Source organism: Pituophis catenifer, unplaced genomic scaffold (genome assembly GCF_029215685.1).
Source record: "Pituophis catenifer annectens isolate HBS135680 unplaced genomic scaffold, rPitCat1.0.hap2 SCAF_12, whole genome shotgun sequence".
In the NCBI taxonomy this organism is placed as follows: Eukaryota; Metazoa; Chordata; class Lepidosauria; order Squamata; family Colubridae; genus Pituophis; species Pituophis catenifer.
The window spans coordinates 24,724,750-24,737,023 of record NW_027256892.1 but is presented as its reverse complement, the minus strand read 5'-3'; the positions used below and the strand labels follow the sequence as shown (position 1 = coordinate 24,737,023).

General features: G+C 46.2%; 1 protein-coding gene across 1 annotated transcript in view; it reads right to left on the bottom strand.

The window, feature by feature from the left end:
• Positions 1-10,006, bottom strand: part of POU2AF3 (POU class 2 homeobox associating factor 3) — a 16,785-nt gene extending 6,779 nt beyond the window's left edge. The window contains exons 1-2 of the mRNA XM_070952325.1: positions 9,968-10,006; positions 465-548 (exon numbers count right to left, since the gene is read on the bottom strand). Of these exons, the coding sequence (XP_070808426.1) occupies positions 465-548; positions 9,968-10,006 (123 nt within the window). The remainder of the gene's footprint in view (positions 1-464; positions 549-9,967) is intronic.
• Between the last annotated feature and the right edge of the window lie 2,268 nt (positions 10,007-12,274).

Sequence of the window (12,274 nt, the reverse complement as noted above, 5' to 3'; positions counted from 1 at the left end):
GATTAAGAATTAGCCACATAACTTCACAAACTTTTTGTTTCTTCTTCTATTTTTTTTCCCCCTTTCCCCCAAAGAGTGGTTTCAACAACCATCTTTGCAGTAGTCACATTCCAGAGCATTCACAGCTGGGAACGGCAATGTGTTCTCCGGTGCAGCGGCACTGGGTGGTGTGTGTGTGTGTGTGAGAGAGAGAGAGAGAGAGAGAGTGTTTGTGGATTTTATGTATATGAGTTTACACCGGATTTGGTTTAACATGCATGCCCTTAAAATCATTCTACTTCATTGCTCTGCGAATTTGGGAATCTCTCACTCTTGTTTTCCCTTTCTCTCCCTTCTTTTTTCCCCTTTAAAAAAAAAATAATAAAAAAAATCCTTGGAAGGCAAGCTAACCCCAAAAGGCATGGGAGAGATGGACTCTGACCCCCCCCCCAAAAAAAACCACCCGAGATTCAATTTTGACTTACCTGACATTCTTCAGGAACAGAAAATGGAGCAATTGCCTGTCCACCCCCAACGGTGACCAGATCAAGGACACTCAGCTGGGCTCCCTAAAGCAGAAGGAAAACATGCAAGAAAACAGGAATTTTGGGATTAAAAAAGAATTCTAAAGCCTTGGTGCAGCTCTTGACTGGGAGACAAACAATATTAATCTTTTATACCTACGGATATAAGTTTGAATTTTTCTCCCCACAAGCCAAGTATTTAAAACCTCCAGAATCCATTGATTTGACAATCAAGGATTGCGCGATAGTTTCAATTTGAATATTCAAAGGCTTCAGAAAATGGACTCTCTTGGAGGAAAACCTAGCCTGGCCCCATCTAGGACAGGGTCTTGGGGGAACAAGATCCACCGGCCCCATCTTCCTGGAACCCCCCCTTGGGGGTCCTGTCCAGCTTTTTAGCTCCCCGGCCCCCAAACGAGGGCAGGCGCCCCCAAAGAGGACCCACAGTTTCACAGATGCCCAATTCTAGGCCCTCCCTGGCACTTCCGTGCCCCCCGGCACCTGATGACTCTTCCCCTGCGAAAGTTTGGGGAGACCTGGGGACTGGGGTGCATGGGGGGGGGGGGCTTCCTGATGCATTTGTGGACAAAGAGGGCCCTTGATCAGGGAAGTGGAGTGGACAAGAAAATAGCATTGATTCCTGCAAGCGACAACTGTGGGTGAATGGGGGAACCTCATTCTGCTAGCTTTGGGGGTCTTTGATGTACCCCCCAGTTTTTGCCTAACTCCCCTCCTTCTTTTCCCCAACGTGGGTGTGATTTTTAAACTTCTCCTTTGCGACAGCGACTCCGATTTGCATTGTGGGAGCCTCCTGTCTTTAGAAAGTTGGCAATTTCCGCCCGCCCCCCCTGATCTGGCCTTGCAATCACAGGCAAGGCGGCCCTGAGGTTGAGTTCAACTCCAGAGGAAATTTCTAAATTTTGAATCTGGATTCTTTCACGCCTTTTCCTCCCATCCTTCCTTAGAAGGAACCCGGGACAGCTGAGTCAACGAAAAACCCAGCCTGCGCTTGTTAATGATCTACTATGAATATAATTTGGCCATTGTTCCCCCTGATTCCATTTTTTTTTGTTGTTGTTGAAAAATAAGACTTCGACAAATATTCCTGATTGGAGATAAAAAACACATAGCTGAATTCATGACGTGATTCCCTTTTTGGCTGGGGGTTTATTCTTCCAGAGCATCTTTTGCACGTGGAAATGCTGTTCTCCTTCTATTTTTTTTTTTTTTTTAAATAAAACTGCATAATCTGAAAAGGGTTATGTGACACTGGAGAAGTGTGAGAAAGTAATCGGGAAGGATTTTATCAGCAGAGAGGGAGGTTTGGGGGCTCGGCCACCCCTTAAAATTCAGAGACTGTTAGCTAGATATTTGAAACTCTGAGTGGGGAAGGGAGGTGCTAAGACCTCCCTGGGGAATTCTGGGAGATGAAGTCCTCCAGCCTTAAAATGGCCAAGGTCGGAGACCCCTGACCTAAAGGGTTGATAAATTGCTGGGGATGCTTGCTCAAGGATCTACCCATCCATCCCCAACTGTCCCTCTCTAAAATAAGAACTTTCTAATCTAGAACAATATAGAATGTAAAATCTAAAATGATTTTTTAAAACAAGGACTGACTCGTAGTATGGATTCCTGACCTGTAATAATTGGGCTGTGAAAGTTTAAAGGAGGCCTGCAAATTTTAACCCCCGGAGTTCTGGTAGTGGTAATGAGAAAGATTGATTGATCGATCGATCGATCAATCAATCAAATTTATATATTAGCTCATCCCATCAAAGGTAACTCCGGAAGACCAGCAAGAATAAGAAACAATAAATAAAAACCAAAATTGTACGGTAGAAAAAAAAACCCTTATTAATAAATATCCTCCAAGCAAAAATGGATGCGCTCTGCATATATGCATATGAGGAATGTGGTGGCTCAGTGGATAAGACGCTGAGCTTGTCAATTGAAAGGTCGGCAGTTCAGCGGTTCGAATCCTAGTGCCGCGTAACGGGGTGAGCTCCCGTGACTTGTCCCAGCTTCTGCCAACCTAGCAGTTCGAAAGCAGGTAAAAAATGCATGTAGAAAAAATAGGGACCACCTTTGGTGGGAAGGTAACAGCATTCCGTGGGCCTTTGGCATTGAGTCATGCTGGCCACATGACCACGGAGACGACTTCGGATAGCGCTGGCTCTTGGCTTTGAAACGGAGATGAGTACCGCCCCCTAGAGTCAGGAACATTCTGCAAATTTGTTTTGCAGAACAAATGTTTCCAGAGGATGAGGTCTATCTTGGTCTTCCCTTTTCCGAAAAAGCAATGGGGGTTAAAAATGGAAGCATTTATTTTGCCTTTTTAAACAGTATGTTTGGAGCTCTTGGATCTCAAAATGCATGAAGTTATCTAAAAGGGAGATCTGCTGTTTAAACTGCAAAAATAAAACTGCATGTTCTAGAATCTAAATTGATGGATGTCCAAAATACGAAAATATTCCTTTGTTATTATTTTGTGGCTGGCAGTGGACAATTTTGTTCCAAAGAGAAGAGGTCAATTTTTATTTGAAGAGGAAGCAGAGAAGACAAAGACTGTTGGAATTAAATGCTATTTTTCACTTATGGAGAAAGTTAACCTAACCAGTTTAGAACTTCAGCTGGCAAGTGCTATTTTGTTTTGGTTTCCAGTTTCAGAAATGAGGTGGAAACTCTTGGGAGATTATGCAAAAATTTCTCCTCTTCCCAGATCTATTGGGCTACAGTTTCATCACTCCAAACAATAATGCTAGCTGGGGATAATGGGAATTGTAGTCTAACAAATCTGAGTGGGAAGAGACTGGACATTTATTGTTGCCCTTATAATTTTTGACAGGGCATCCAATCTTGGCAACTTGAAGACCTGTGGGACTTCAACTCCCAGAATTCCCCAGCCAACATGGCTTTGTAGACTTCAACTCCCAGAATTCCCCAGCCAGCATGGCTCGCTGGAAAATTCTGGGAGTTGAAGTCCACAGGTCTTAGCCAAGTTTGGAGACCCCTGGTTTTAGAATCCAAATAGTGTCTTCTAAACTTGAGTCATTCCCAAGTTCTAAAAATGGTTGAATGTGAATGGACTTTTTTCCAAAACTCAACCAGGGAATCCTAGTTCCAAATTTGGAACTAATCCTCTCTACATTTCAGGAAAAATTCGGCATGAGTATGCATAGGACTGGAGTTCATAGTAATAAACCATGGCCTTTGATCTGCAGCCATCTTCCTTTTCCTTTCTCCTCTTTGCCTCGTTCTCTTTGCTTTTTAACATTGGTTAAAAGTTGACTTAGCGATATATCTGGAGGGCGACAAAAGTAGCTGAGGTTTCCTGGATAGCAATTCTCAACCTTGGCAACTTTAAGATGGGTGGACTTCAACTCCCAGAATTCCCCAGCCAGCAAAGCTACGGCAGTATTTCTCAACCTTGGTGAACTTTAAAATGGGTGGACTTCAACTCCCAAAATTCCCCCAAACAGCCACTGCCTTAGGCCATTTGTCTCTTTCCTAAGGACTACTGCTAATTTATCTACCACATTCCTCTGCTGTCCAGTCATTGTGGGCTTATCAAAGAAAGCACTTCAGAAATGCAGACCTAACCTGCAGCACCGGAAATTCTGACCGGGGAATTCTGGGAATTGAAGTCCATACATCTGGAAATTCCAACCGTTGAGAAATCAGGCCCTAGAGAAACAGAGACCCTTGCCAAAATCCACCTTGACTATATAGGTACAGCATGATGGAGATCTGTGTCCCCTGGAGCTGAATGGCAGAAGTCAAACCAGCTGTGTCTCTTTTACCAGAAGAGTTTTCAAGGAAGCATGGCTGGCTGGGAATTCTGGGAGTTGAAGTCCACCCATCTTAAAGTTGCCAAGGTTTGAGAATTGCTATTTTAACAGAATAAAAGAGTTGGAAAGGACCTTGGAAAGATCTTCTAGATCAGTGGTTCTCAACCTTCGTAATGCCGCAACCCTTTTAATACAGTTCCTCATGTTGTGGTGACCCCCAACCATAAAATTATTCCTAAGACCATTGAAAATATGTGTTTTCCAATGGTCTTAGGTGACCCTCTGTGAAAGGGGTTGTTCGACCCCCCCAAAGGGGTCGCGACCCACAGGTTGAGAACCACTGTTCTAGATCTTCTAGATCTTCTTGAGCTGTCAAGGCTGCTCAAGCAGGAAACCTTATACTATTTCAGGCAAATGGTTGTCCAATCTCTTCTTAAAACCCTCCAATGATGGAGAAGGAAGGAAGGAAGGAAGGAAGGAAGGAAGGAAGGAAGGAAGGAAGGAAGGAAGGAAGGAAGGAAGGAAAACAACATAACAGAATCACAGAGTTGGAAGGGATCTTGGAAGTCTTTAGTCCAATTCCCTGCTCAAGCAGGAGATCCTATACCATATCAGACAAATGGTTGATCTCTTCTTAAAACCCAATGGGTTGTCCAATGTCTTCTTAAAAAGCTCCAGTGATGGAGAAGGAAGGAAGGAAGAAGGGAGGAAGGAAGGAAGGAAGGAAGGAAGGAAGGAAGGAAGGAAGGAAGGAAGGAAGGAAGGAAGGAAGGAAGAATAGCAGAATAACAGAATTGCGGAGTTGAAAGGGACTTTAGAGGTCTTCTAGTCCAACCCCATGCTCAGGCAGGAAACCCTATTCCATTTCAGACAAATGGCTCTCCAGTCTCTTCTTAAAAGCCTCCAGTGATGGAGCCCCCCACAACTTCTGGAGGCCAGTCGTTCTTTAAAGCTGTCAAGGCTGGGAAACCCGTGTTTTAGAAGGATGCCACTCAAACGCTCAAGACTAGGCTCTCTACTGTGCGACCAGCAGAAAGACAGATGCCCCAACAATGGTCTTTCATCTTCCACCAGAGCTGCCGGCCAAGGCCTTGGCTTTCGAGCCTGTGTGGCTGTGTGTTTTGTGTGTCCTGCAGGCAGTTGCTGGCAGCAGAAAACCGGGGCAGGGCCCAAAAGAGCAGATTGCAAGCAGAGGAGGGACTCTTATCGAGTGGGAGAATCTGTTCTGGACAAGCCCAGGCCACCCCAACTCTACTCCACCTGCCTGCCTTCCTGAATCCACACTTGTCTTGGGGGCAAAGTCCAGGATCGCAGGAATGCCTTTTTTTTTTTCTCTGCACTGATTTTCTTGGCCAAATGTGGCTTCACAAAAGGCCTCCAAAGAGATGTCGCAACAGCCTGAAGAGCTGGTGGTGATGGGGGGGAGGTGGAGGGGTGAGGGAGGGAGGGTGTGCCAATCGTAAACCCAGCCAGGCTGAGGTTGCTTTCCATCCTAGCAAGTTGGAACAGGAGTTTGAGGAGAAGAAAGGAGGCGACGAAGCCCTCCAGGGAAAGGAAGGAATGCTTAAGAGGGCAGGGCGGAGGCTGAAACTTTGGGCCTGGAGTCCAGCTGGATTGGGATGTCCTCCTCCTCCTCCTCCTCCCTCTTTCTGGCTGTCCATGGTTTGATTGATATCCGAAGGACCTGGTAGAGTTTGAATCTGATCATAAAAGGAGATCATAACAACATTGGTGGACTTGCTTGGCGGAAACAAGGCTTAGAAATTAGCCTTTTAGACCTTATCAGCCTTTCTTTCTTTCTTCCTTCCTTCCCTTCCTTCCTTCCTCCCTCCCTCCCTCCCCTTTCCTCTTTGTCTCTCCTTCCTTCCTTCCTTCCTTCCTTCCTTCCTTCCTTCCTTCCTTCCTCTTTGTCTCCCCTCCCTCCCTCCCTCTTTGTCTCTCCTTCCTTCCTTCCTTCCTTCCTTCCTTCCTTCCTTCCTTCCTTCCTTCCTCTGTCTCTCCTCCCTCCCTCCCTTCCTCTTTGTCTCTCCTTCCTTCCTTCCTTCCTCTTTGTCTCCCATCCCTCCCTCCCTCCCTTCCTCTTTGTCTCTCCTTCCTTCCTTACTTCCTTTGTCTCCCCTCCTCCCTCCCTTCCCTCTTGTCTCTCCTTCCTCCCTCCCTCCCTCCCTCCCTTCCTTCCTTCCTCTTTGTCTCTCCTCCCTCCCTCCCTTCCTCTTTGTCTCTCTCTCCCCCTCTTTGTCTCTCCCTTCCTCCTTCCTTCCTTCCTTCCTTCCTTCTTCCTTCCTTTCCTTTCCGTTCCTTCCTTCCTCTGTCTCTCCTCCCTCCCTCCCTTCCTCTTTGTCTCTCCTTCCTTCCTTCCTTCCTCTTTGTCTCCCATCCCTCCCTCCCTCCCTTCCTCTTTGTCTCTCCTTCCTTCCTTCCTTCCTTTGTCTCCCCTCCCTCCCTCCCTTCCTCTTGTCTCTCCTTCCTCCCTCCCTCCCTCCCTCCCTTCCTTCCTTCCTCTTTGTCTCTCCTCCCTCCCTCCCTTCCTCTTTGTCTCTCTCTCCCCCTCTTTGTCTCTCCCTTCCTCCTTCCTTCCTTCCTTCCTTCCTTCCTTCCTTCCTTCCTTCCTTCCTTCCTTCCTTCCTTCCTCTTTGTCTCTCCTCCCTCCCCCCCTCCCTCTTTGTCTCTTCTTCCTTCCTCCCTCCCTCCCTCCCTCCCTTCCTTCCCTTCTCTTTCTGACTTGGTTGCAATAAAGCCTGCGAAGTCTGGACTACCTCAAGGGTGTGTATTTCACATTTTTTATTGGCTCATGACCAAACATTCTATTTCTACACTTCCGTATATTAATACATTAAACAAGGGAGTGTTCCAAGCAATATAGTTAAAAAATCAGCCAGTCCACAATAGATTCCCCAGTTCCTTCTTTCATTCTGGAAAACGGGGGGCATATTTCTGGAGTCTGCAAATTTCTACCAAAGTCACTGGTCTGGAGGGCTTGTTGTGATCCTGGGACAAGTATCTTCTCCGTCCACGGATCCAGCGTGTCCAAAACGCTGCTCAGTTGCACCCACAGCCTAAGATGAGATTGACCCTGTAGAAACATTTTCACCAGCGCTGCACAATTGCACATTCATTTGCACAATGATTGAAAGTGTGCAAGTGAGCATCTGGGAGAGAAAACAGCTCTTTTCAAAAATGCTCCTCCTCAGAGGACTTCACGAAAGGCTTCCAAAGTCATCCGTGAATACAACCTGGTGTGAAAGTGCTTGGAATTCTACCCTGGTGTCCTTGCAGTTCTGAGCACCAGAAATCCTTCATAGGTCTGGTTTGTTTGGCTGGGGTGGGGTGGGGGGGTGTCTCTGTTCATGAGCCTTGGTAGTACAGTGGTCTAAAGCACCCTGTTATTAAGACCAGCTGCCTGCAATTTACTGCTGGTTCGAATCTCTCCAAGGCTCAAGGTTGACTCAGCCTTCCATCCTTTCTAAGGTAGGTAAATTGAGGACCCAGATTGTGGGGGCAATAAGCTGACTTTGTATAAATATACAAAAAGTATGAAGGCTATTGTTTTAGCCCATTGTAAGCCGCCCTGAGTCTCCGTAGAAGGGCGGCATATATATCAAATTTAAAAAAAAAAAAGGCATTATAGAATCTTTGCAGGCCATTCGGGAAGAGGGCATAAAACAGTCTCTACCCCCATTCAAGGGGGGGGCATCGGGCAATGTCTGCAGAGGAAGCCCCCTGTGGCTCAATTGGAGCCCGTCCCTTGCAAGGAATCCAGGATCTCTTAGCAAAGACTTCCACCTGCCGGCCAGAGCTGAGAATGCAACGCCCCTCCTGGAGGAGCAACCTAGCTGAGAAGTTAGGAACTGTCGTATGATGTTTTAGTCCACTCCAAAATCACCTTCGATCCCAGGGGCATCCCATACCATCAATGTCACCCTTTGGCGACATTGAACATCTGGAGAGGTAGTGGAGAAACCAGAGTCTTGTGGACAGTAACTACACAGGGCCTTCTACTCCTTGGTTCAGCTTGGCTTCCCTGCCAGATGTTCAGGTGCCATAACATCTTTCCTAGACAGTAAAGTGTTGATGGGGTCCTACTCTATCTGGCCAGCAATGGACAAGATAGCAGGGAAACTAGGGTGGCGTAGGTAGGTAGGTAGAAGGAAGGAAGGAAGGAAGGAAGGAAGGAAGGAAGGAAGGAAGGAAGAAAGGAAGAAGGAAGGAAGGAAGGAAGGAAGGAAGGAAGGAAGGAAGGAAGGAAGGAAGGAAGGAAGGAAGGAAGGAATCCAAAGGAATTTTTTTGCCTTCAACTTGGTGGTGGCCCTTAGATCAAATCCGGATGGATTCAATGATTAACCATTATCTCAAGATTGAAGGGAAGGTTGATTTCAAGCCAACGGTGGGTTGTAGGAAAGCAATGGACCATAACTGCCAGAAATTTTTGCTTGCATTAGCTGGGAATTGTAAGAGCTAATATCCATCACATTTACAGGGCATCAGGATAACGGGGGGGGGGGGGGGGAGAGCATTTGAGCAGATTATAGCTTTATGCTAGTTTGATTTTTTTTTAAAAAAGTTTTTAGTTAAGGGGAATAGAAGAGGGACACGATGGCTAAGACGCTGAGCTTGTCGATCAAAAGGTTGGCAGTTCAGCGGTTCGAATCCCTAGTGCCACATAATGGAGTGAGCTCCTGTTACTTGTCCCAGCTTCTGCCAACCTAGCAGTTCGAAAGCAGGTAAAAAATGCAAGTAGAAAAACAGGGACCACCTTTGGTGGGAAGGGAACAGCGTTCCGTGCGCCTTTGGCGTTGAGTCATGCCGGCCACAGGACCACGGAGACGTCTTTGGACAGCGCTGGCTCTTGGGCTTTGACACGGAGATGAGCACCACCCCCTAGAGTCAGGAACGACTAGCACATATGTGCGACGGGAACTTTAAGGGGAATAGGGGAAGAATGCTCTCTTTACAGTACCGTGGGGAGAAATTTAATCGGAGCACAGAGTCGATTCTTCCCTTCATGTTCCTAGGCTGGTGTCCTTACAAGAGGATAAGATTCCGGGTTGAACCATTGCACTAACCATGGTTCGATAAGTAACCCCAAACCAAGATACAATGTGCAAAGAAGGAGGATCCAGGGTTCTTTCAGAAACAACTTACTGAAGGTGGCTGTCCTTGTTAGGGTGTTTTGACTTTGGCCGGAATAGAATCATAGAATCAGAATAGAATCATTATGAGCCATGGTGGCGCAGTGGTGAGAGTGCAGTACTGCAAGCAACTTCTACTGACTGCCGGCTGCCTGCAATTTGGCAGTTCAAATCCCACCAGACTCAAGGTTGACTTAGCCTTCCAGCCTTCCGAGGTTGGTAAAATGAGGACCCAGATTGTTGGGGGCAAGAGGCTGACTCTGTAAACCGCTTAGAGAGGGCTGTAAAGCACTGTGAAGCAGTATATAAGTCTAAGTGCTATTAAGATTTGGGCTGGGAACCTCAGTAGCATATATCCAGAATTGCCCGAGAGCCAGACTAGGGATCCATGAATTCACTTTGAGCGCCAAGAGGAAACGGTTCGTGTATTGCCAGGGCTTGGTTCTAGAAGGCGGGTGATATTAGTGCATTGCTGAGCGCAAATCGCTTGTGGGATGTTTGCATGCGCAGCTCCATCTTGTGGCCACACCACGCTTTCTGTCGGTACCTGTTTCTCTGCCGATTGTGTTTCGAAGATGTCCTTCATGCCCTAGTTTTGGAAAATGGGTGCTACAGGCTGCCCAAACATCCATGAAAAGATAGCAATGGGATTCTTTATAGGGAGTTTTATAGTGTACAGGTAATTCTCGACTTAGGGACGCGGTGGCTCAGTGGTTGAGATGCTGAGCTTGTCGATCGAAAGGTCGGCAGTTCAGCGGTTCGAATCCCTAGTGCTGTGTAACGGGGTGAGCTCCCGTGACTTGTCCCAGCTTCTGCCAATCTAGCCATTCGAAAACATGTAAAAAACACAAGTAGAAAAATAGGGACCACCTTATTGGGAAGGAAACAGCATTCCGTGTGCCTTTGGCGTTGAGTCATGCCGGCCACATGACCATGGAGAAGTCTTCGGACAGCGCTGGCTCTTCGGCTTTGAAACGGAGATGAGCACCGCCCCCTAGAGTCAGGAACAACTAGCATGCATGCACGAGGGATAGGATAGGATAGGATAGGATAATTTTATTTCTATACCGTTCCTCTCCCAAAGGACTCGGGGCGGTGTACAGCCAGGTAAAAACACAATACAAATATCACAATTTAAATTTAAAAATTATTAAAAGTATTACATTCAAGGCCAATTAGCTAAAAAACCCAAAAATTTAAGAATTCCGAATTTAAAACTCAATTATGAAGCTAGCCCTGCCTGTCGGAAGAGCAGGGTCTTAAGAGCACAGCGGAAAACTTGGAGGTCAGAGATCTTGCGTATGTCCGGGGGCAGTTCATTCCAAAGGGCAGGTGCCCCCACAGAGAAGAGAAGAGGGGAACCTTTACCTTTAATCCTGGATTTACAACAATTCATTTAGTGTTCAAAGTTACAACAGCACTGAACAAAATGACTTATGACCTTTTTTTCACACTTATGCCTGTTGCAAGCATCCCCAAAATTCAGATGCTTGGCAACTGGCTCGTATTTATGACGGTTGCAGCGTCCCGGAATCACATGATCACCTTTTACGACCTTCTGTCAATGGGGAAGCTAGATTCAAGCCAGATTTAAAGGAGACTCGCTTGCTTTTGTGATGTAGTTCTATCTTTAAGGGTCACTTTAGAGATGCTAAATTCAAAATTCTCCTCTTTGGTCGAATTAAAAAAAATGTGCTCAAAGAAATCCCCTTCCCTTTTTTTTTTTTAATTTGATTTATATGCCGCCCTTCTCCGGAGACTCAGGGCGGCTTACAATGCGCTAAGCAATAGCCTTCATCCTTTTGTATATTTATACAAAGTCAGCTTATTGCCCCCACAAACTGGGTCCTCATTTCACCTACCTTAGAAAGGATGGAAGGCTGAGTCAACCTTGAGCCTTGGAGAGATTCGAACCAGCAGAAATTGCAGGCAGCTGTGTTAATAACAGGGTGCATTAAACCACTGTACTATCAAGGCTCTTGATTTGTTCTGCTCTGTACTTGTTGGAGAAGAGGAAGTTTGTTCTGATCATATAGAGCAGGACTCTCCAAACCTGGCAACTGTAAGACTTGTGGACTTCATCTCCCAGAATTCCCCAGACAGCACAGTGCAACGCAGCTCAGCATAGCATAGCATAGCATAGCAAGCCAGGGAATTCTGGGAGTTGAAGTCCAGAAGTCTTAAAGCTGCCAAGTTTGGAGACCCTGATACAAAGAATGGCAGATGATATAGAGAATCATATCATGATTCAGGAGCCTGATCATATCAGATCAGGAGCCTGGTTTAGCTCAACAGACAGAAGCACTATAATTTAACACCAGCTGTCTGCAATTAAAGTAAGATCGAATCTCGCCAGGCTCAAGGTTGACTCAGCCTTCCATCCTTTCTAAGGTAGGTAAATTGAGGACCCAGTTTGTGGGGGCAATAAGCTGACTTTGTATAAATATACAAATGGATGAAGGCTATTGCTTAACGCACTGTAAGCCGCCCTGAGTCTCCGGAGAAGGGCGGCATATAAATCAAAATTTAAAAAATATATATATATCAGAGAATGGCATGTCTGTGAACTATATTTACAAACTACAGTAGGTAAGTTTCTCAACGTGCTTCAGCAAACCCCAGAGTACCTAAGCAGGACACACAAACCTAACTTTTTGGCTGTTCGCCCTGTGCTGCCTATGCTAACTGGGCTCAGCTCCTCCCTGAGGACTCCCACTTCATCCATTGGCATCTTCTGCAAACCTAAGAACAAGCTTTCTATGAGCCAGGGTTGCCCATACACAACTCAACCTTCCCATGACTCACTTTTGATTGTTAGTGTTGGGATGATAGGGATATGATTGCGAAGGAAGTC